Source organism: Grampus griseus (assembly GCF_964374135.1).
Source record: "Grampus griseus genome assembly, chromosome: 17".
Taxonomy (NCBI): domain Eukaryota; kingdom Metazoa; phylum Chordata; class Mammalia; order Artiodactyla; family Delphinidae; genus Grampus; species Grampus griseus.
The window spans coordinates 78,988,149-79,009,746 of record NC_139011.1 but is presented as its reverse complement, the minus strand read 5'-3'; the positions used below and the strand labels follow the sequence as shown (position 1 = coordinate 79,009,746).

Sequence of the window (21,598 nt, the reverse complement as noted above, 5' to 3'; positions counted from 1 at the left end):
GACTCAAGGACTTTCCCTAGTACTAACCACACTGACTCAAGGACTTTCCCTAGTACTAGATTCAACCTACAATTTTCGTGAATCAACTACAACAAAAAACCGACCAGCTCAAGGAAACAAACAAAAAGGTCAAGGATGATTATAATTTACAGATGAGCCACGAGGTTTTACGCCACATGTTTAATACACAAAAGCCAGGAAGTTCAGTCAAGCACTAGCAAATCAGAATACAACTGTTTTAACTACAGAATCTCCAATTAACTGTAAGCCGGGATGACTGGAGATCTGATGATTGTGATCTGAGATCTGTGCTCACTCAGTCGATATGCTTTCGTATCTTTTCTCTTAACACCTACTGCAATTACTACCATTCTATATGCAATAGATATTTATGATCTAAGAAGCTCGCTGCCTTCGGTTTGTACAATTTATACTTCTTTTCAAGTAACAACTTATTTTGTATATTTTGATTCCTTAAAAACTCACATTCGGAAAAAAATGTGTATGTAATAGAACACACACACATCTAGTTTCATTTTCTAAAAGGTCAAGCTTTAGATTTCCATGTATTTGCTAAAATAAACTTTTGAGACATTTTGCATGTCCTTCGATTTTAGCCTCATGCACAAAGCGGTCTGTGATGGTCCAGGTCCTGGAGGCACTGGGACAACCAGGGTCTAGTGGGGGTGACCGCGAACTGCGGAGAAGCACGTCCTAAAATTTCAAAAAAAAAATGAGGGGCAGGGGATTAAGAGACACAAACTATTACGTGCAAAACAGATAAGCAACAAGGATATACTGTACAGCACGGGGAATTACACCCATTATCGTGTCATAACTTTTAATGGTGTATCTGTAAAAATACTGAATCACTATGCTGTACACCTGAAACAAATATAATATTGTAAATCAACCGTACTTCAATAAAAAATTAACAAAATAAAATTTCAAAATAGAGACTGCGTCTCATATGTCCTATCGGAAATGTCTCAAAGCTTACTTTGCAGGGGTTTTATCTCTCAGGGACTAGACATCCACCCCATTAGGGAGTTAAGGTCCTCTTCAACTTGGGGGCTTAGTCGCTTTTATTTTCTTCGGAAAGAGGCACAGTCCACACCCGTGCCTGGGGCCAAGGATGCTCTGCGCTCTGTGGCATGTGCTTAGACCCCCCACTGTTAGGGAAGGCAAACCGGTCCTCACTAGTGGATGCTGAGGGAAACCAATGTCTGGTTTTGCTCTCACGTTGGGATCTGCTTTTCCCACCATACAAACGGCACGTCCCCCTGAGGTGGGCCTGGGCCTGTGCGTGGGCAGGAACTCAAGCTGGGGCCACTCCACCTCGCTACCTGCACCGGGGTGATGGTGGGTCTCCGGGGCGCCGTCCTGCCCCAACGCCTCCGCCGTCCGCTCAGCCCGTCCCTCCTCGCGGTCCACGCTGGGGCTGTAGTGTCGGGGCTTCATGAGCAGGGACTTTCTCTTGTTGACCGGCACCCCCAGAGCCTGCTCCCCGGCTCTCCTCTTCCTGGCCGTGGAGCAGTCACGCGCAGCACTGCAGTAACGGAGACGGATTAAGAACATGATGAAAGAGTTCACGGCTGTCTGCCCTTCGACCATCACCAAGCACGACCAGAGAAACCTGGGACCCAAGGTTTGGGGTTAGTTGTCGCCATTAACGAAAACAGCCCATCCGGTGAATTCACTGAACTGTGCAGATTCTACTTTACTGCCGATCAGAAGAGCTAAAAAAAAAAAATCATCCTTAATCCTGAGTAAGCATACGTTAATCTGTACTTTGCCTGGCACTACACTAAATACCCAGGGAGGGATGAAACAAGATTTGCACTGGTTTGTTAATCCCAAGAAAGAGCTAATGTGAAAAATATACCACCAGCTACAAGAAAACGTGTCCAGTATGGATAAATCACAAGGTTTTTCGGATAGTTGTTTGCTACTGAAACTGCTTATCTCCGCCACAGTTGCATGTCAACCTTGAGATGCCATATCCCGGGCTTTGACTTGAAAGACAGGGCATTAACGGGGGGACAAGCTGTGAACATCTGATCTGCCCATCTCCAGTCCCAGAAAAAAGTGGAAAGATGCTCGTGGCACTCTGCCGTTTGGTTCTTACCCATTTGGCACACAGAACAAACAAATAAAAGGAGGAGAAATAAGATTGGATTTCCCAAAAATGGACCACAGTTTATCCTTACTCCTGTTCTCGTACAGTTTTATTTGGAAGTCCTCCTGAGGATGGCCCTTTCAAAACAGATTTCCTACATATAGTTCACTTGGCATTAACGCAGCTCACTCTATGTGCTGAAGTTAAGACAAACATTCTCTTGGCAAGACCCAGGAAGACCAGAGGGTTTAGCCAACAGTGAGTCTCTGACATATATTTATTAAACACTCTTTGAAGAAAAATGCAAACTTAAAATAAAAAGATCCGGAGCAGAGAATCTGGACTCAGAGTAACGAGATATTACTCCATCGCTAAAACAAGACTGAATATTCAGCATTATTCCTAAGACAAGGCCTTAAATTGTTTTGAAGCGTCAGTGCAGAGAAACACCAGTGGTGGCCCATTTGTGGAAATTATTTAATTAGCATCACACATGAATTCTTGAATTTGGAGGAGTAGGTTTTAAAACTTCAGAAGAAAAAAAAGCACTCTTCCTTCTAGGAAAGAAAGAGATTCTGGAAGGAGAGAGAATCCAAGAGGGTTAGAAATCTCTCACAAAAGATTAAACATTGAGAACTGAAGATTATCCCAGTAAGGAAGAGAACAGTGAGTTTCCCAAATAAACTAATGTGCTTTGGCAAAATTTCTCTGATGAGCCCGAATTTAAAGTGACCACAGAGACTTCCCTGGCGAGTGGTTAAGACTTCTCCTTCCAATGCAGGGGGTGTGGGTTCGATCCCTGGTCGGGGAGCTAAGATCCCACATGCCTCGTGGCCAAAAAACCAAAACATAAAACAGAAGCAATACTGTAACAAATTCAATAAAGACTTTAAAAAATGGTCCACATCAAAAAAATTTTTAAAAAAAAATAATAAAGTGACCACGCACAGACGATGGAGCGGAAGAGCATCTCAGCAGGTGGGCAGGAGAGCACATGCCTTTGTGAGGACACTGGAAAGTGCAGGCCTGCACGGCCTGAGCCTGGCCTGTCAAAGAGAACAGTCTACAACACACGTGTCCCGTGTCAGGGGAGCAAAGTGCAGAGAAGCAGACCCCCCGTGCAGGAGCCTACTCTGTCCGGGGGAAGACCTCTGAAGGGGGAGGGGCAGGAGGGCAAAGTTCCCAGGAATGTGCAGAGAGTTCAAGGCCCCTAAACCAAAGTCTTCTAAATCAAGTGCGTTTCCATCCAGGATGCTCAGAAGATACACAAGTGAGGCCACTAACCATTATCCCGAACCAAGAAGATTTATAGAAAAGGAGAGGCTCCTGGCAAATGACATTCAGCTATTAAAGCAGGGAAAGAAAGTAGTGGATTCTAAACACTCATGTTAGCATAGCACGGGCACTGGGAAAAGGGCTGAGAAAGTTTATTCAAACAAGCTTCGTCAGCACCAGGAAACACTGATCAAAGAGACCTGGGCTGGTGGGCTTGGTCGGTCAGACAAACGCCATTCCTTCCTTTGGTGGCTGGGGGGATGGATGAGGCTGAATGTGTACTTCCGGTAAGATCCTTAGAGATTTCGTCTTGTTAATATTATTATCGAAGTTTACACAGAAAGACAAGGAACATTCCCCAAATCACGTGACCCGTAATTGCTGGGGCTGATATTTGAGTCTGGTCTGCTGGTCCCCAAAGCTCATGCTCTCCTACGTGTTGCCGAATCAGAACAAGGAACCTGGGTAATTTCCATCTGCCTTTGACAGCCGGGTGGAGTCGGACCCGAATAAACCAGCCACCGCTCCAGCTGGAGGAACCTGCCTACCACAGGGCTGCTCCCGACGGTTCGGGACACTCATTAGATCGGGAGATGGTGCTGAGCTGCAGCAAAGAAAAATGCCGCAAAACGTGGTGAAGACACCGCCCTGCCCCCCAACATGTCCACAGTTGGGAGCAGTAGAACGAACGTGACGAGAAGACATTAATGATAATAAAAATCAAATTCAGTATTTGGGTCCAAATAATAACTTGTGGAAGGAAGGATGAAAAGGATGTTGAGGTTTTATCGAAAGTACATATATACACTAATATGTATAAAATAGATGACTAATAAGAATCTGCTGTATAAAAAAATTAAATTAAAAAAATGAAAAAAGGAACAAACAAATTTAGCTTCAAATAAATTATTGTATTTGACACTGTGTATGAAGTTCCCTAAATAACATTGGCTGTGTCATCTGTAATGAATAATTGAATCTTTTGGAACACGAAATTCCTTAGCCAACAAAGGGGGATAATAATTCCATGTTAGCACATGTTGTATGTAAAGAAGGTGACATCTGTGCTGCGGGCGAGAAAAATAGGTCAAGACAGGGCTGTTCGGACTCCTGGTTCTGACTCTCTGCACCTTGGACTCCACCAAAACCAGGCTGAGCGTCACCTGCACAGACTCTCCAAGCTTGTGTGTCCATAAAAGCATTCTACTTTTAAACACGGTATTTGTATTCACATAAATCACATTAGATTTATACATAACATTTGCTTGAAATCTCCCTTTCTGTGCGTTTCTCCACTGCAAAGTAGCTATGGCCCAGGCAGCATTTGGAGCTAAAATGGAAGGCTTTATAATAAATATTACCCTTTGTGTGTGCATGGAAAATGGTCCCTTTCCCGCGTTTTCCCTGAGGGCACACTATTTTGGCTTTATTGTGACACTTCACTGTGACACTGCAATGAGGGAAAGCCAGGCTTTACATGTCACTGAAAGAAATGCCACAAAATGGTAACATATCTTCTCAAGGTTGCCAGAAATAATTTCCACTGGGTTGTGTTTTCCCATCTGTGGAGCTCTGAAATGTTAAGGAAATAAATGAGCTCTATTATCTATATTTTTCTAGTAGATGAGAAAGAAAGGGAAAAAGCACACTCAGCCCTGCATTTATTGTTCTATTCAATCAAACTGTTGCTTTAAACATTCAGAGTCCTCCAGGGGACATTACCAATGAGCCAAATACCTTTCAGTGCCATATTTCATATCTGCAGTTTTGATTTTATTAAAACATCTTTAAAGGATCTGTAGTTTTACCTGAAATTTTTGGTTACCTATGTGAAAAATGCTTCCATTTAGAAACTCGAATTCTAATTGGAAACGGTACTCCCTTTGATGACAACATATGGCTGAAATTTTATTCAAAAAGTGATGGAGGAAAACAACAGTCAATAACGCTAATGGGAGTCTCATTGCTGGAGGTGTTTAGAAGTCAAATTCACTGACCTTTCAGGTTTTGGGAGAAAGTACAATAAAGTGGGGAACTGTGAATCCCCCCCAAATCTGTACAATGAACACTGGACCCTAGAACAACTTTCCAGCTTATTTTCCACTTTCCACAGTAATAAATCCTCAGTGCAAGTTACCAGAAGATACGTAACACAATTAAAAATGTAGGTTCATATATGGGAACAGAATCTAAGAGTGGATATATGCATATGTATAACTGAATCACGTTGCTGTTCAGCAGAAACTAACACAGCATTGTAAATCAACTATACTCCAATAAAAATTAATTTAAAAATGTAGGCTCAGCAATAGATACATTTTGGGTACATCCCCCAAAAAGAATAAAACAGAAAAACAAATGGAAGTTATAAATCCCTGAGTCCAAGGAAACTTGCTCCAACATTTCCATGGAAAATTCATAGTGAGTATTCCTACTGATTTCTTCTAATTAGGCAGAATACCACAGATTCATGGGAAGGGACCAGGAAGTATGAATTTGAATTAAAAAGACTGGCAGGAAAAAACAAAGGTATGATGACTGAAAAAGAAAAAAAATTATACTATTATTACTTTCAGAGACATGACTGTATTTGAGGAAGACCCCAAAGAATCTACAGATAAAATATTAAAATAAGGAAGCAACTTCAGTGAAGTCACTATTAAAAATGATTTGAACTTCTATAAACCAGTGATAAAAACATTAGAAAAAAATTTAAAATAAAACCATTTATGATGCATAGAAATATGAAATACTGAGGAATAAATCTAACACAAGACATGTAAAACTTATAAAAAACAAATAACATTTTGAGAAAATTAAAGACGATCTTAATAAATGAAGAAATAAAAAATGTTCATGGAATAAAGATTCAGTACTGCAAGATTTCAATTCTCCCTAAATGTATCTGCTAGATTTAATGCAATCCCAAACAAAATCCCATGAAGATTTTTTTTTTAGAAATTAACAAGTTAACTCTAAAGTTTGAATGCGAATGAAAAGAACCAAGAGTAGCAAAAAGCACCTTGGATGTCAAAGTTTATCATAAGCCATCACACATATATGGTCAATTTATGGCAAAGGTGTCATTGGGGAAAGGGTTCTTTCTTCAGTGACTGGCATTGGGTCAATTGGATATTTATCTGAAAAAAAAAGGCTTGATTCTACTTGATGGTATATACAACAAACAATTCCCCAAGGATTATGGATTTAAACCATGCACTAGAAAACAATAAAACTTCTAGAAAAAATGTGAGGATATACCTTCATGACCTTGGCAAAGACTTAAGCAGTTTACAAAAAGCACTAATTTAAAGGAAAAGACTGATAAATTAGAACACCTTAATCTTAAGAACCTTTATTCATCAAAAGATACCAGCCAGGAAGGAGAGCTTTCTATCAATATTCTGTTTCTTGATCTGTTTACATGAGCTTGTTCAGGTCGTGAAGATTCATTGAGCACTACTCCTATGATAAGTACGTGCTTCTATAGGTGTGTTACACTCTTCAAAACAGTTATTTAAAAGGCCAATAAGGGAAAGAATTCTTCCAAATAAATAAGAAAATGACAATCAATTTAAAAAGTGGGCAAAGACATGGCAGGCACATCGCAAAAGAACTGATACCCAAGTGAAGAGGTGCTCAGGCTCTTTCCTCTCCAGGTAAATGCAAAAACATAACTCACTTGTTGACAAATAAAGTGGAATTATAAGTGGAATCTTTAAAAACTTCTCCTTCCCATCATCAAAATAGCAAACCCAAACATCATATTCTAGAAGAAATGACAATGATTAGTGCCTCCCTTAACACTTAGAGGATGCATGGCTGGTGGTCCCTACATTTCTCCCTGAAATTCACCAGTGCAGACTCTAGTAAGACTGATCCTGGGGGTTAACAGCAGGCAACCACAAACACAGGCAAATAATACTTCTAACTGCAGTTGCTAGACCGAAATACGGCATCTTTGCTTTGCAGATTAACAGAGACTCAACTACGTGCTTTGCGGTCACCGACATGGCAATTACATCCTTTTCCATCTCCATCAGAGAGCGAAACCAGGAGTGTTAGCATACCAGTAACATAGAAAAGAGGGCAGATCCACAGTCCTGCTGAGGTGTGTGCAAATCCGGCTGCCCTCCGCCGTAATACAATCTGAAGGGGCCTGGGTGATCCGTGCGTCCCACAGATCATCACGTGGGTAGATGAGGTTGATGACATCGTGTTGATGAGAACAGATAAGCAAGAAGTGGCAAGTATTTTAGAAGCTCTAGGAAGACATCTGTGCCCCAGAGGGTAGAAGATAAACTGACAAAGATTCAGGGGCACATCACATCAGTGACACTCTGAGGGCTCAGTGGCCCAGGACATTTCAGGTGTCCCCAGTGATAATAAAGGACAAAGCATTGCATCTACTCTTCCCACCACTGAGAAGGAAGCACAACGCCAGACTGCCTGATTAGGTTCTGGGGACCGCATACTCCACACCTGGGCCTACTGAGCTGATCCATGCTTGGGTGACAAGGAAGGTGGCCAGCCTGGACAGGGCTACAGAGCAGGTCCCGGCTGCACTGAGGACAGCCTCGCTGGTTGGACATAAAACCTGGTAGAGCCTATGGTATGTCTGTAGGCATCTGTGGTCAAAGGAAAAGATGCTCACAGAGTTTGTGGCAAGATCTCATGGAAGGATCACGACACAGAGACACAGGTTTCTGGAGCAAGGCCACGTCGTTTGCGGCAAAGAACTACACTACTACATTCTAGAGATGGAATCCCTGACCGGGAGGCCAGAGCTGACCATTAGGAACTGGTTTCTATTGGACCTACTAAGTCATGACGTCAAGCAGGGACAAGGACGTCAATGGTTTACCTAGAAGATCAGGGTCGAGGGGATCTAAGGAAGACGCCTGAGGGTGGACCTGTGAGAGTTAGTATGAGATGAGAAGGTCTTTCCTTGCATGATGACACCCACCAGAGAGCACATACCCGGGAAGAAGCATTCAACCACCAACCAGACAGAGTGTCCTGGTCAGGAGAAGTCAGCTAGCCTCTGCCTTCGACTTTCCTACGCTGGAGTTGATAGTGGAGGAGTCATCATGGCAGGGACGGAGGGACAGTACAGGCCCCATAGCAGGGCTCCCACTAAGACCGCTTTAGCTACTCTCGCAGCCCATCGTCCAATCTGTCAGCAGAAGAGATAAATGTGCCAACAGGACACCATCTCTTGAGAAGGCCAACCAGCCGCTGGACTTTTCACTGTGGAAGGGGCAGCAATTCAGCTTGACTGGAATTAACACACATTCTGGGTATGGGTTTGCCTGGCCCGTCTTCATTGCCTCAGATGGTACTGATAACTGAATGTTCTATCAACGAGAATTCTCACACGTCTCACGGACCAAGAGACCCAGTTGGGAAGACGACCATGGGGAGAGAATAAGTGGATACACCGTTGGCATCACTTATCGCACATCCTGGAAACTGCAGTCCTGATGGGGCAATAGAACAGTCTCTCGAAGGCACAGCTGAGATGCTGGCTTGAAGGAGGTACCTGCCAAGAGGGCGTGCCTTCTTTGGGGCCAATATGCACGCTTGACGATCATTACGTCATGCCACGCCCTCCATAGTCTGAATATATGGGCCCAGGAACTAACAGGAATTAGGAATGGTTTGGTTTACCATGACTCCCAATGACCAGCTTGAAGGATCTGTACAGACCTCACCCCAAATCTACCCTCCGTGGGTCTAAAGATCCTGGTCCCCTATGGGAGTGCTTCCACCAGGGGACACATAAGAGTCCAATCAAACTTGCAGCTCTGCCTGCCTCTTGGTCACTTGGGCTTCTTGGGCTGGGAGACCAGCAGGCCAGGGAGAGAGTCACCATCCTGGCGGGAGTAACGGACCCTGGCCGTTGGGAGCAGCAAGGCTGCTGTTACGTTAGGGGAACAGAGAACACATCTGGCCCTTGAGTGACCACTGAGGCGTCTCCTGGTTCTTCCTGGCCTAGCCTTGACAGCCAATCGGCATGCACAGCAGCCAGAGAATCTGAAGGTCATGGTGAGCAAGGCTCAGCTCCCTTAGGGACGAGGGTCTCCCTTCCACTGCCAGGTAAGCCGCCTAGAGGAGCAGAGATGCTTGGCAAGGAGGGCGGGCCTCCTTCCAAGGATGGAAGAGAGCGCCCAGGAGGAACGGCCTAGGCTTCCGCAGCAACTGCACCGCAGTCTGCTTCCCACTCTGCCCTGTCCTCTCGCGGCTACTGGACCAGCTTTTACGAAATCATGAGACCCCCTGCGGGAAAGCTAAGCCCTTGTTCATTGGATACGGGCCTCCTGATTCCCAAGAGTTACAGGCCACCGCAAATGACAAATTGACTCTTACACAGGCAAGACTCTGAGACACTGTTCTTTCTTGGAGGATGGTCCCTGAATCCACGCCCAGCTCTCTCAGCCGCATCGGAGAAACTTGTGCCTGAGCTCGTGTTTACAGAGCTGAGCCGTGCACCCGCAGTAAACCTATAATTAAGCTTCTCCTATGACTCATGTCACCCATTCAGCGACTAAGTCGTTGCTATCTATTGATGGTTGGTTTGCTGTCATGGAACACTGACTCCATTGGCAAGGTTATTTGATAATATCAGGTTTTTAAGAGGGGAGAATTTTTTTTCCCATAAGGCCAGAGCTAATAGATGCTTTTTCCTCATTTAATTGGGATTAAGTTTTATGAGTGATAAATTAATTGCATAACATCCACAACAGTTTTTTCATAAAATAGTCGAGCCATTAAAAGCCACATTGCAATAATAATAATAATAATAAAACTTGCTCTGAATCCTGAGTAACAGTGGAAGGAGCTAAGAAGACTCCCTGAAACCTCCTGCTGCCCCACCACCTTTTCACACCCTCACTGGCCAGACACACCTCCCTCTGGGATGTCATTCTGGTAACGCTGTCAGAACACAACCTTTTTACACCACTGTGGGTTTGGCATTTTCCATGATTATAAAACTTAGCCCTCTGAATGGTCGTTGTCTCTCCCAGGAAACTGGAACCATCTACAAGGGAACGGAGACTGCTTCTTGTTCATTTCTTATCTCCTGGGCATCTGTAAAGCTTGGTAACTGTGCCCGGAAGTTGAACGCTTGGTAACTGTGCCCGGAAGTTGAACTCCACCCAGATGCAAGTGTATAAAGATGACTTGGATGCAATTGCCTCTCCCCAGGAGAGTCATGAGAAAGCTACCCATTGACTGTTCAGACCACGTGGCTGCCCACCCCCTTGGAACAAAAGGTCACAGATCCACACCAGCTTTTGTATGCGGGGTAGGGGGAATTAAGTTAACAGGAGCAGATAACTCAGGAAATCCTACTTGGCCCACACAAGGATTGACCAAATGACCAACTGGTCATTCCCAAACTCTGCTCTCCAAGAAGGCAGAACGATCAGTCAGTTTTAAAGACAGTTCAACCCTCACATGAACCAAAATTTTAAAAGAAACAATATTTAATCATCAACTAAAACACAAATGAATACACCAAAATTTGGAATACAGTCTAACAAGATATAAATGTCCTCCAATTTATACCCAAAGGAAAAGGATGCATCTCAGTGAAATAATGTGGAATTGCCAAGTTCCTTGTAATTGCCTATAGATTGACTAATTGATTCACTAATGTACAGCCACAGCTTAGCCATGCAATACATAAATAGCTCATTGGTCTCTTCAGAAACATAACATGATAGGTCATAAGGATTTCCCCGAAAGAAGAGAAGCTGGATCTATTAAGATAAAATTAGAAAGTAAAGACAGTAAGAGGTGGTTATTATGTGGATTTTAGAATCAGGATACCAAAAGAGTTCACAAAGAATTTAAACACAAAAGGAGATTTGTTGTTGTTTGCTAGCAAATTTGGCTTCATTAAAGCCACAGTTTGTTTTTTTTTAATTTATTGAGTAATACTTCAAATATATGTTCTAAAGTATATAAAACAATAAGATATATATGGTTTTATATTAACTTTGTCAAATAGCACTATAAAACTAAAAGTATTATGAAAAATTAAACAATGATCTTATTTTGATCATGAAGAAATATAAAAATGAAATTCACAGAGTTCATGAATGTTTGCCTTAACAAAAAATCGTATTTGAGGAGAAGATAACTAAAATGGACTTACTTTAAAAAAAAACTCTAAATGATTATTGCATCATCTTAGTTGCTCTGATAAGTATTTTACTATAGATTGCATCTGCTAAAAAAATTAAATGCGGTTGAGTAATAATAGCATCTTGACAATTTAAGTTAAATGCATTTGTAGAACTGTGTTCAAAGTTACTCTTTTCACTTTAATGAATTAGGCAATAATCTGACATTTTTTTTTACTTAAAGTTTGTATTCCTATCCAAAAATTAAGATAAAATAAAATAATGAGAGTGGTGAAATTCCATGATAATGAGGATAAAAATACTGTGCTTTATCTTTGTGTAACATGTTAGTATATGATAAGACCATATACATTCATTTTTGTGCGTATCCACAAATACCTAGTTTTAGAAGAAATTCAAGCAATCCCGTCTAATTTCCCTGGCACAGTATTTTACATAATTTTAGGTAGCAATTGAGCTACCAGCAGAAATTCTATTAGCACAATATGCTTGCAAAAATGGTTAAATTAAAAAAAGGACCAACAAGGACCTACTGTATAGCACAGGGAAATATACTCAATATTTTGTAATAACCTATAAGGGAAGAGGATCTGAAAAAGACCATATGTGTATAACGGAATCACTTTGCTGTACACCTAAAACTCAAGTGACATTGTAAACTAACTCTACTTCGATTAAAAAAAAAAGCAAGAGGCTTGGGTGCTGTCAGCAGGGGCTGGGGGTGCCCTTGCTCCCTAGGCTGGAGGGACAGGCTGCCGGCTGCCAGGTTCCCTGCCCCGCCCCCGCTTGCTGTGGAGGAACCAGCTCAGCTCGTCCCTGGGGAAAGGGTTGTAAGTCCCAAACTTGAAAGAAAGAGAAATCTTAAATGCCAGTAACTTCACGTTATTTCCACGTCCCCCCCCATGAATGAGATGCTTCACCCACCCTGCCGTTTCATCAGCATCCCACCTCATCCTGTTTGGAGACGTGCAGGAGACTGATGTTCCACATGTATCCTCCCTGGCTTTATACCTTATGACACTGATTTGTACTTTATGCATGTGCGTGTGTGTAACTCAGGGCCTTCCTGGAGGTCACAGAGCATTGGTTACAATCATGTAGGCACCGTGCGAGCACTTTCTACAGTTGGACGAGGACCAGAAACCTTCCACGCACACTTCCAAGGAAAGATGACACACTTAACTTCATCATAAAACTTGGAATTCAAAGTGAATTTGAATAATCTGATTATTTGGTAATCAGAACGAGAAGGTTAAGTTTTTACAGAGGTTGTTGCCTAGAACGCTGGACCAGGATCCAGACACAGGCAACAATTTCAGTTCAGAAAGGCCATTTCAACCCTTTTTTTTTTTTTTTTTTTTTTGCGGTATGCAGGCCTCTCACTGTCGTGGCCTCTCCCGTTGCGGAGCACAGGCTCCGGACACGCAGGCTCAGCGGCCATGGCTCACGGGCCCAGCCGCTCTGCGGCATGTGGGATCCTCCCGGACCGGGGCACGAACCCGTGTCCCCTGCATCGGCAGGCGGACTCTCAACCACTGCGCCACCAGGGAAGCCCTCAACCCTCATCTTTGATTGGCAACATCAGACAGAGTACGTGACAGTGACTGTAAGAGTCACACGGGAAAAAGTCTGCTCCAAAAGTTACTCTTGAACCAAAGTAGTAAAGGTAATTGCTATTTCATTCACGGTCAGGTGAATAAACTCAGGATCCTGTGAATCAGCCAGACAACTCAGGCGGAAAAAAGTTTACGGTGGGCTACTCATAAAGGACACTACTATGCACCAGGTCCAAAGCTATCAGATACCAAGGTCCTGTTTACGTCTGTGGCACAGACACATCCTTAGGAAGTGAAAACGATCTCATTTATTCACAAAGTAAAAATCACGGACTAGGGATGGGGTTTGCAGCTTCTTTTTTACCGTGGGTCATTCACTCCCGGAAACACTCGCATCAGGGCCACAGAAGTAAAACCGAGTACATTGGGTAGCTTTAAACGAAGACCAGGAAGCATAAAGTACCAGCTATTTAGCACCGTAACGAGTAAAGTACAGGTGTCCTCTGTTCTCTACCGTGAACGTGTATTTATTTTTTCTTTTTCCCAAGATGTGCAGATGTGAACTCTTTCTAAGGAGCAGGCTCTGAAGGGTTGTTGAGAATGACACAGAGTAAGGCTTCATATGCTTAAAAATTTGATGTAAGAATAACATGGTTTTACATGCGATAGATAATTATAACCATATTTTGCATATTAGAAACTAACACAGTGGCTTCATTCTCTTTAAAATATAACGAGTCCACTTCTTTAGATGAAATTTATGTACAAATACTTTTGTCAGGTAGTCTTTACATTTGATTATTTTTGTAGTAGGAAGGAGAGCCACATTATTTCTGTCACCTAGAACAGAGTTCATCAATGTTGACCTTTTTCATTATTCACTAATTTCTTTCTCTGGCCATTCCTGTTGTGGTTTCTACAATAGATATTTCTCAGTGTTCAAAAGAATGGTTTTCTCAGTTTTGAGCGTGTGTGTATGGGGTCTAGTAGAAATATTTAGAGTAGAAATTTGCAGAAGAAGGAAAGATAATATGAAAAGAAGGAAAGTGAGAGAGAGGGAGAGAGTGTTAGGCGGAAGAGTCAGTGGACGGAGGCAGGGAGGCTGGGAGAGGGGCGGAAACTAAGTGTGTGTGTGTGTGTGTGTGTGTGTGTGTCCTCGTGTGCCGTGGGCACAGTGTCACAGAAAGACCAGCAGAAGTAGACACTGAGAGCAACCAACATGAGGGAGAGGTACACCCACCGAGGGAAAACAGAACAGACCAGGCACACACACAGACACACAGACACAGCTCCATCAACTAAGACGGCGATGTTTTGGCTTTTAACATGACGACGACAAGAGACGCTTTAAGACCATGTGGCTCTTTTATGACTACTATCATAAATGCCGATTTTATTTCCTGACATTTACATGAATGCAGATACTTGGTCCATAAATCTCAGTTCCCTGAACTAAAAAAACTAGAAACCTACAGATCTACACAAGGTCTTTGGTCTGATATTTGGACGGCTTCCATTCATCCTTCTCGACTTCACCAAGACACATTATGAACCATTTCACAGAACTTGCTGTCATGCCGGAGAAATATTTAAAAGGGGGATCAACTGTTAAAATAGTCAAGTGAGTGCTGAACTAGCAGGGATCACCTCCTTTGTATGTTATTAAAATGACGTGTACATAAATGTGTGTGTCACCTGGGTACACGTGTGTGTGTAAGTATATATATATGTATGTACACACACAAATCTGTGCCGTGTTGTGACAGCCAAGTATCCAACTGAATCAGAAATAACTCGCTTTTAAGGGCTATTCCTGATCTAGATGCTCTCAGGCTTCTACATTAAACCTGCAAATCCACACGTCACTTCCCGTAAGTCACCCCGTAAGCGTATCCGTGCCATCCTTCCCATCAGAGCTCCTGAGGACGCCCCCTCCTGGCCCACCTCTATCCCCAGGCCCCACCAAGTCAGGCAGGCTCGGCCCCAACATGGTTCCGCCACCCCCGGACCCGGCAGGCGGCCGTCCTCCTGGACCACTCACGGGACGCCCTTACTCCCATTCACTGGTGGGCGCAGGGCGGAGTGACTACTTTGCCCGTGCCTGCCTTGTAGTTTACTATTCCATCATGTAACTTTTTTAAAAATTCATATTCTCATTCAGAATACTGTACGATTGCTTCCCTGAGAACACCGAAGCGATAGGAACCCGCTTCCGAGCCAGAGTTCACTCCTCGAGACGACGTGGACAGTGGCCCCTGAGACACAGCAGTGCGTCTGGGCCCAGAAGTGCTCGGGACCCCGTGTTACCGCTCCACACCCATGCTGGCTGGGAGCTATCCTGTAAGTCATTGTTTTCGAAATGTTTCCACGGTTAGTAGGAATCATGAAGTTAGAAACCTGTGTGCAGGCTTGGTCTACAGTGTTGTCAAGAAACTGTCCTGCATCTGTTTTAGGTGTAGAAATAAACTGGACATCAAAGCTTAATTCACTGAGGCACAAAAGGGAAGACACTGGGATCTCAGAGTCCAGGCTTTCTATTGGTACATGATTTTTCATTGCTTTTAAAAAAACATGGGGCCATCTTGTTGAGGAAGTGGGTTTGAAGTCCTGGAGGGAACTGGCCTTTATCTACACTCAAGGGACCCCCTCTGTTCTCATCTGTCCCTCCCCCTTGACTCCCTGCCACCCAAACCCCCGGCTGGCCCAGAACCAGGCCGCTGGAAGAGTCTGCCTTGGTTAAATCTGGTTTAACCGAGTGCCTGCTTCCTGCCCGTAGGAGTTCCCTGGGCGGACACGTTCTCACCCTCCCAATGCAGGTCAAAACCTGGCCGGAATTCACTGCTCATGTCATTGTGCTCTTGTACAATAAACGCGGAGCTCCCTGATCCCAGGACAGACGGCAGGCTCTGTGTCGGCCTCCACCTCCAAGGACATGGGCCCTCAGAGGCTCTGGAGCAATTTCCACAGACCCTTCGAGGGCAGAGGGGTCTGAACTCCCTCAGCTCTCACGGGGCACCGGGGAGAGCAGAGTCTACTCCGCGGCACCCCCGGACGTGTGCCGTCATTTCCCTACAAGTTTTATTGCCCCAGCCCTGGACAACATCCTCACCTCACGAGAAGATCCCACAGGTGGGGATGCGCCCCCGACCTCAGGTAGGGACCACGGTGAGGACTTTTAAGGATCAGATGTCCTGGCCCCCAGTTTCTCCCAAGTGTTCACACGTCCAGCAGCGGCGGCTTCACCTGCTGACCTGTGGCCTCAGGGTCTCCTGTCCACAGACTCACTGGCTGATTCCTTCCTACAAGCAACTCAGAAATGGGCAGTAGGCACTTCTGTTCTAGTTGTGATTTCTTTTCTGGACTGAAAATGACCAAGTGAAACTAAGGGAGAAGTTAACAGAATTAAGAGGACCTCATTTTTATGTTGTAGAGGAAGACACGTATTGATGGTAGAAAAATAAATTAGAAATGATTATTATAGCAAGAGTAGCATGGTTTGTAGTCAAGGGGCCGGTAGAAGCTTTGTTGACTAAACAGTCTAGACTTTAAAGGGACAGACGTAGGGGAAGAATCTAAGAACTGGAAGGAAAGAGGTCACAGGCATTAAAAAAAGATAAAGAGAATCAATATGTTAAATAGAAGTTCCTTGGCAGTGAGTTACTAACTATATCATTCTCAAAACAAATATTGGTAGACAATGTAAAATAAGATATCTCAAGTAACATCACGCACTAGGGATACAACGGTGAATGAAATAGATTTCTTGTCTTTAAAAAGTTTAAGGTGTATCAGAAAGAATTCTATATGATTAATTAAAGTTTTTTAAATAGTTTATTCTTTTTTTGATGTCTCCCCAACCAAATTCTAAAATTGAAGGCAGGGAACCTGCTTTCTTCTGGATGGGTGGACAGATGAATGGATGAGTAATAAAATAGCTACAATTCAAAGTAATAAGTGCTTTAAAACAGACAAGAAAAGAAATGCTTTGGGGACACAATGGAAAAAAGTATTAGTCAGCCTGGGAGGTCATGGGGACAGCTCATTGCAGAGATGACATTAGTCATTAGCCTTAAAAAATTGAGTACAAATCCCATAGGGGATTAGATGAAGGGAAGAATTTTGCCAGGAATAGACTGTAACAGAGTTGAGATGGAAAAAGCATTATATAAAACAAAATAAAAAATAAAATAAAATAGTAAAATAATAAAATAAAATAAGAAGTAGCCTTAGGCTTGGGAATTCCTGCAGAAAACAGTCTGGTGATGAGATTGGAAGAACATTTGGAAGTGGAGGTGATTCGAAAAAAGGACTTTCTCCTTCAAGGAGGATAAAATAAATAAGGAGAAGGATCACACAAGGGGAAAAGGAACAAGTGAAAATGTAGCAAAGGAGAGCTTCAGTGGCAAAGACGAATCAGAAGATATGTCTGAATAAAGCCAGAGGTCAATTTAGCTCTGCTTGGAGATGGGGGGAGCAGTTAGGTGAACCCAGAGGCCAAGACTGAAAGCGCCGTACGGAACAGTTTCCTTAGTCAAGAAGGCGGCAAAGACGTGACATCTGAACATGTCTCCAAGGTCCCACAGCTGGTCTGACCAGACCCCCAGAACCCAGGGCTGCTGTTCACCCATGTTCTCGCCACCACACGCACCCGTCAAAGTCCAAGTTTGTGTTAGAGTTACGAGAAGTCACCCATGGAGAGGAAACATTGAAAACTAAAGCACACACACGCTTTGGTTGTAGGAAGTTGATGTATCAACATTGTGGGACACATTTATCTCAGTTCACACTTCAAGCAGGAAACACACGACAGTTGTCAGAAATCTTATGTTTGCAAACATACACGGCAACTGAAACGGGACTTCAAGTGGGTATAGCTTACCTAAGAGATAAGAGCAGAAGTGAAGAGCTCTGCCTGGCGATTCAACTTCATCGTTCCTTCACGGAAGATGAAGGAGAAACAAGAGATGGAATTCAGTACTTTCACGTTGCGCTAGAGATGCTCCAGAGCACGTCAGGGCGAGAAGATCAAGACCACATCCTAACCTGTGACGTGCCTGGGTGGGTTGAAAGGAACCTCAGCACGTTGGTTATCAACACATCAAGGTGACAAGGCAGTCACGTGACCTATGGAAGCCGATGGAGAGTCTGGACTTTGTTTGAAACATAATAGTGACATCGCCTGAGAACACACTCTAGATGACTGTAGAGGCATATAAAGTGGGGTTTCAACGCATCCTTACACGAATTCTCTTTCTAATGATCTGTGGAAAATATTTAAGGAAGATTTGGTTGATTTCAAACACGTCCAAGAGGTTAAAACAAAGACTCTCAAAAGACCAAGGCTTGTGCTTTTTGCTACACTACTGTCAACATTTTGTTTGTTCAGTGTTCTGCTTCTCTCCATCAAGGAGAAATGCAAACAGTCATTAACATTAACCCAAGAATTCACAGACCAAGAAAATTCCAAAGAATCTCAGACACTTGTCTTTCCCTGCCAACCCACGCCATGAAAATTAACAATGGAGAGAAGAGCTTTTCCAGGTACGGAGTGAAGTCTAAGCTTGTGGGTGCCTCTGGAACTTTAATATGCAGGATAACAGCTCAGAGATCTCGCTAGAACGCAGGTTCACTCCGTCTGGGGTGGGCCTGGGAGCCTGCGTTGCTAATAAGCACCCAGGGGGTGCTCGGAGCAGCCGGGGTGGCTCCCGGTGACACGTGATCTCCGAGTGGGAGGGGACCTCTCCCGCTGCAGTGTCACCCACAGTGTTGTTATCACATACTTCCCTGGTTTATTACATCCATGCGCTAATTTTGTCTCCACTGCAGTACGTGGTCCTACACTGGGGCAGAAGAAGTGCTGAAGCAACAAATATAGATGGAGATATTCTTCCTCCTCGTTTGTGTTACAAGAAAAGAAGAGCTAAATGGATAAAAATATTATCTCTGTGGGCGAGCTGTGCAAATCTGAAAACCATGGTGAAGTGAATCTTCGTGTGTGGCCTGCAGGGGTGCCATGTGTCACGGTTTTAGAAAAGGTCTAATTTCTGGAGATGTTTGCGCCTTAGATTCCTAGAACCGTTGGCTGACACAGGCCACCGATATCCTTGTGATAACGTTGGAACATGGAAAGAAAAGGTAAAGAAAAGAAAGCGCATTTCCTTGTTCTTATTTTTTTCTGAGAAACTTCACTGAATATTTACGTATAAGCCCCATGGTGTTTCACGTCATGATGCGGGCATTATGATGGAAAATAAAACATATACAGTTAAGATGGGGCGCAGCCTGCCCCATGCAATCATCATTTTATATATGCAAACTGGAAAACACATAGCTATTCAGTCTCTAAGCTCAACTGTGAAGCGACAGGAGCCCACTGCTGGCCCAGTTCTAAATGCCCGTCCTTGACCTCACGTGGACGGCAGAAAGGACACACCTCACACTCTGTAAAATCAGTCTCCGAAGGGTAAGGCCCATGATAGCTCATCACCTGGGAGGTAGCACTTTGAAAGGAAAAACAACTAGAACGAACAGAGATTTGTATCAAATCCAGGTATTTTAACAGACTTAAAATCACATAATTAATTCATGGAATAAAAAGTCCAGAAGGAAAGGACAGCGGCCTCTTTATAATCGGCAGTGCCGTGAATCAAGAAAATGTGCTGGCAGGGAGATCAGCTCGGTGCCTTGTGACCACCTAGAGGGGTGGGATAGGGAGGGTGGGAGGGAGACGCAAGAGGGAGGGGATGTGGGGACATATGTATGTGTACAGCTGATTCACTTTGTTATACAGCAGAAACTAACACACCATTGTAGAGCAATTATACTCCAATGAAGACGTTAAAAAAAAAAAAAAGAAAGAAAATGTGCTGGGGTTAGTTTGTAGGTCTGATATATTCCACCTTGATTTATTAATTTATTGATGAAGTTTAAGTAAATATTTCCCCCAGAACTCGGATGATAAGATAGGATCCCAGTGTGTCAGTGCAGGTTCATCAGTTGTAACGAACATACCACCTAGTGGGGAAACTGATGGTGGGGGAGCCCGGGCATCTGTGGGAAGTTCTGTCTGTTCTGCTCAGTTTTGCTGTGAACCGAAAACCACTCTAAAAAGTAAAGTCTATCGGGGAAAGAAAGGAATGCTAGGGTCTGCAGTAACAGAGGACAATACAGTGGCTGCAGTGGGTCTGGGGAGGCGTGGGGTGCACCCTGGACCACAGATGGGCCCTAAGTTCTGCCTCTGGTCCAGTCTCTTATTAGTCAAAGACCTGGCGTGTATAAAGCACGTAACCTCCCTGAACCCGGCTTGTGACCGTGGTTCTTGTGGACCGTGTCACTTGTCACTTGTCACAAGACCGTGGTTCTTGTGGACCGTGTCACTTGTCCCAGTCACTTGTCCTAAGGGCTGGTTGTAGGGATCTAATCAGAACCTGCGCACTATTTGCCCACCTCACTCAACAGACACCTACTGAAGGCCGCTCATGGCAGGCTCAGTGCTAAATGCAGGCCCATAAGTACTGCCGGCACACAGTTAAGGGAATTTTCTTGTTAAACAACGAACTCTTTTCAGATTTTTATTCTGTTGAAAGCCTCCCTAAGATATCTTAAGACACTTTCTTACCCCGGTAAGTACAGTAATTTCTGGAAGGATTACTCATGCCCCCGAGTTGCAGGTTGGACCCCAGCCCCCTGCCCTTTACACGGAGGCGGATGACGGGGGGGGGGGTGACGGACTGTGATGCCTCAGGCACCCCCTCGCTGGAGACTTCTCTTCCAAGTTAAGTCCTTATCTTCACCTTCTTTGGTTATCAGTCTCACTTCCCCTCAAAGGGGTTTTAGGAAAATGGGTTTTCTTTAAGGTGTCAGTTCCTTGGATTCTAAGTTATAGGTTTGGCCACGTTTAGAGAGACACCTGGCTAACGGGAACGTAATAGAGATGATATGTTATTAAATATCCCAAACATGCACTGCGCCATGCATTGGAAATCACGGCAATAAAGGAAAGAAGAGGGTTTCCTCCTTCTTTTCTCCAACCTTGTGATTAAAGCAACGTATTTCTTTTAACCTGGATAATAGATTTATGACATTTAACTTTAGAAATCAGTTTCTGTTCATTGTATTTCCTTCCGTTGAACGTCCTCTCCAGAAATTCTGTGCAACAAGTAGTTCCAAGAAAATCATGACCATTAAAGGGAACTTTAGTCTCAAGAAAAAAAGAAAAATTGGAAAGAAAACTACTAAGTATTAAATATTTAACTGACATAAAGACTTTAGTGCATGAAATAACATAGAAGAAAGAAGAGACAGCCATCTAAATCTGTAAGTCGCAAAATATTCTCACGTCAATTAAATATTGTTATTAAATCTATAGCTTACCGATTATAGAACTCATAAAATGTTTAGTATTTTAAAACTTACAAGAAAATACCAAATGCTAAGGTTTTGAATGAAGGAACAAATTACGTAAAACAAAATAAAAAGAGAAAACTAAATTAAAA

General features: G+C 43.5%; 1 protein-coding gene across 3 annotated transcripts in view; it reads right to left on the bottom strand.

Moving 5' to 3' along the window:
- The window catches only part of ST18 (ST18 C2H2C-type zinc finger transcription factor), a gene marked incomplete at both ends in the record, with an annotated part of 123,271 nt that overhangs the window by 62,861 nt on the left and 38,812 nt on the right, over positions 1 to 21,598 (bottom strand). For all 3 annotated transcript variants that reach the window (XM_082674746.1, XM_082674747.1, XM_082674748.1), the window contains one exon: positions 1,347 to 1,549. In XM_082674746.1, coding sequence (XP_082530872.1) covers positions 1,347 to 1,549 — 203 coding nt within the window. The remainder of the gene's footprint in view (positions 1 to 1,346; positions 1,550 to 21,598) is intronic.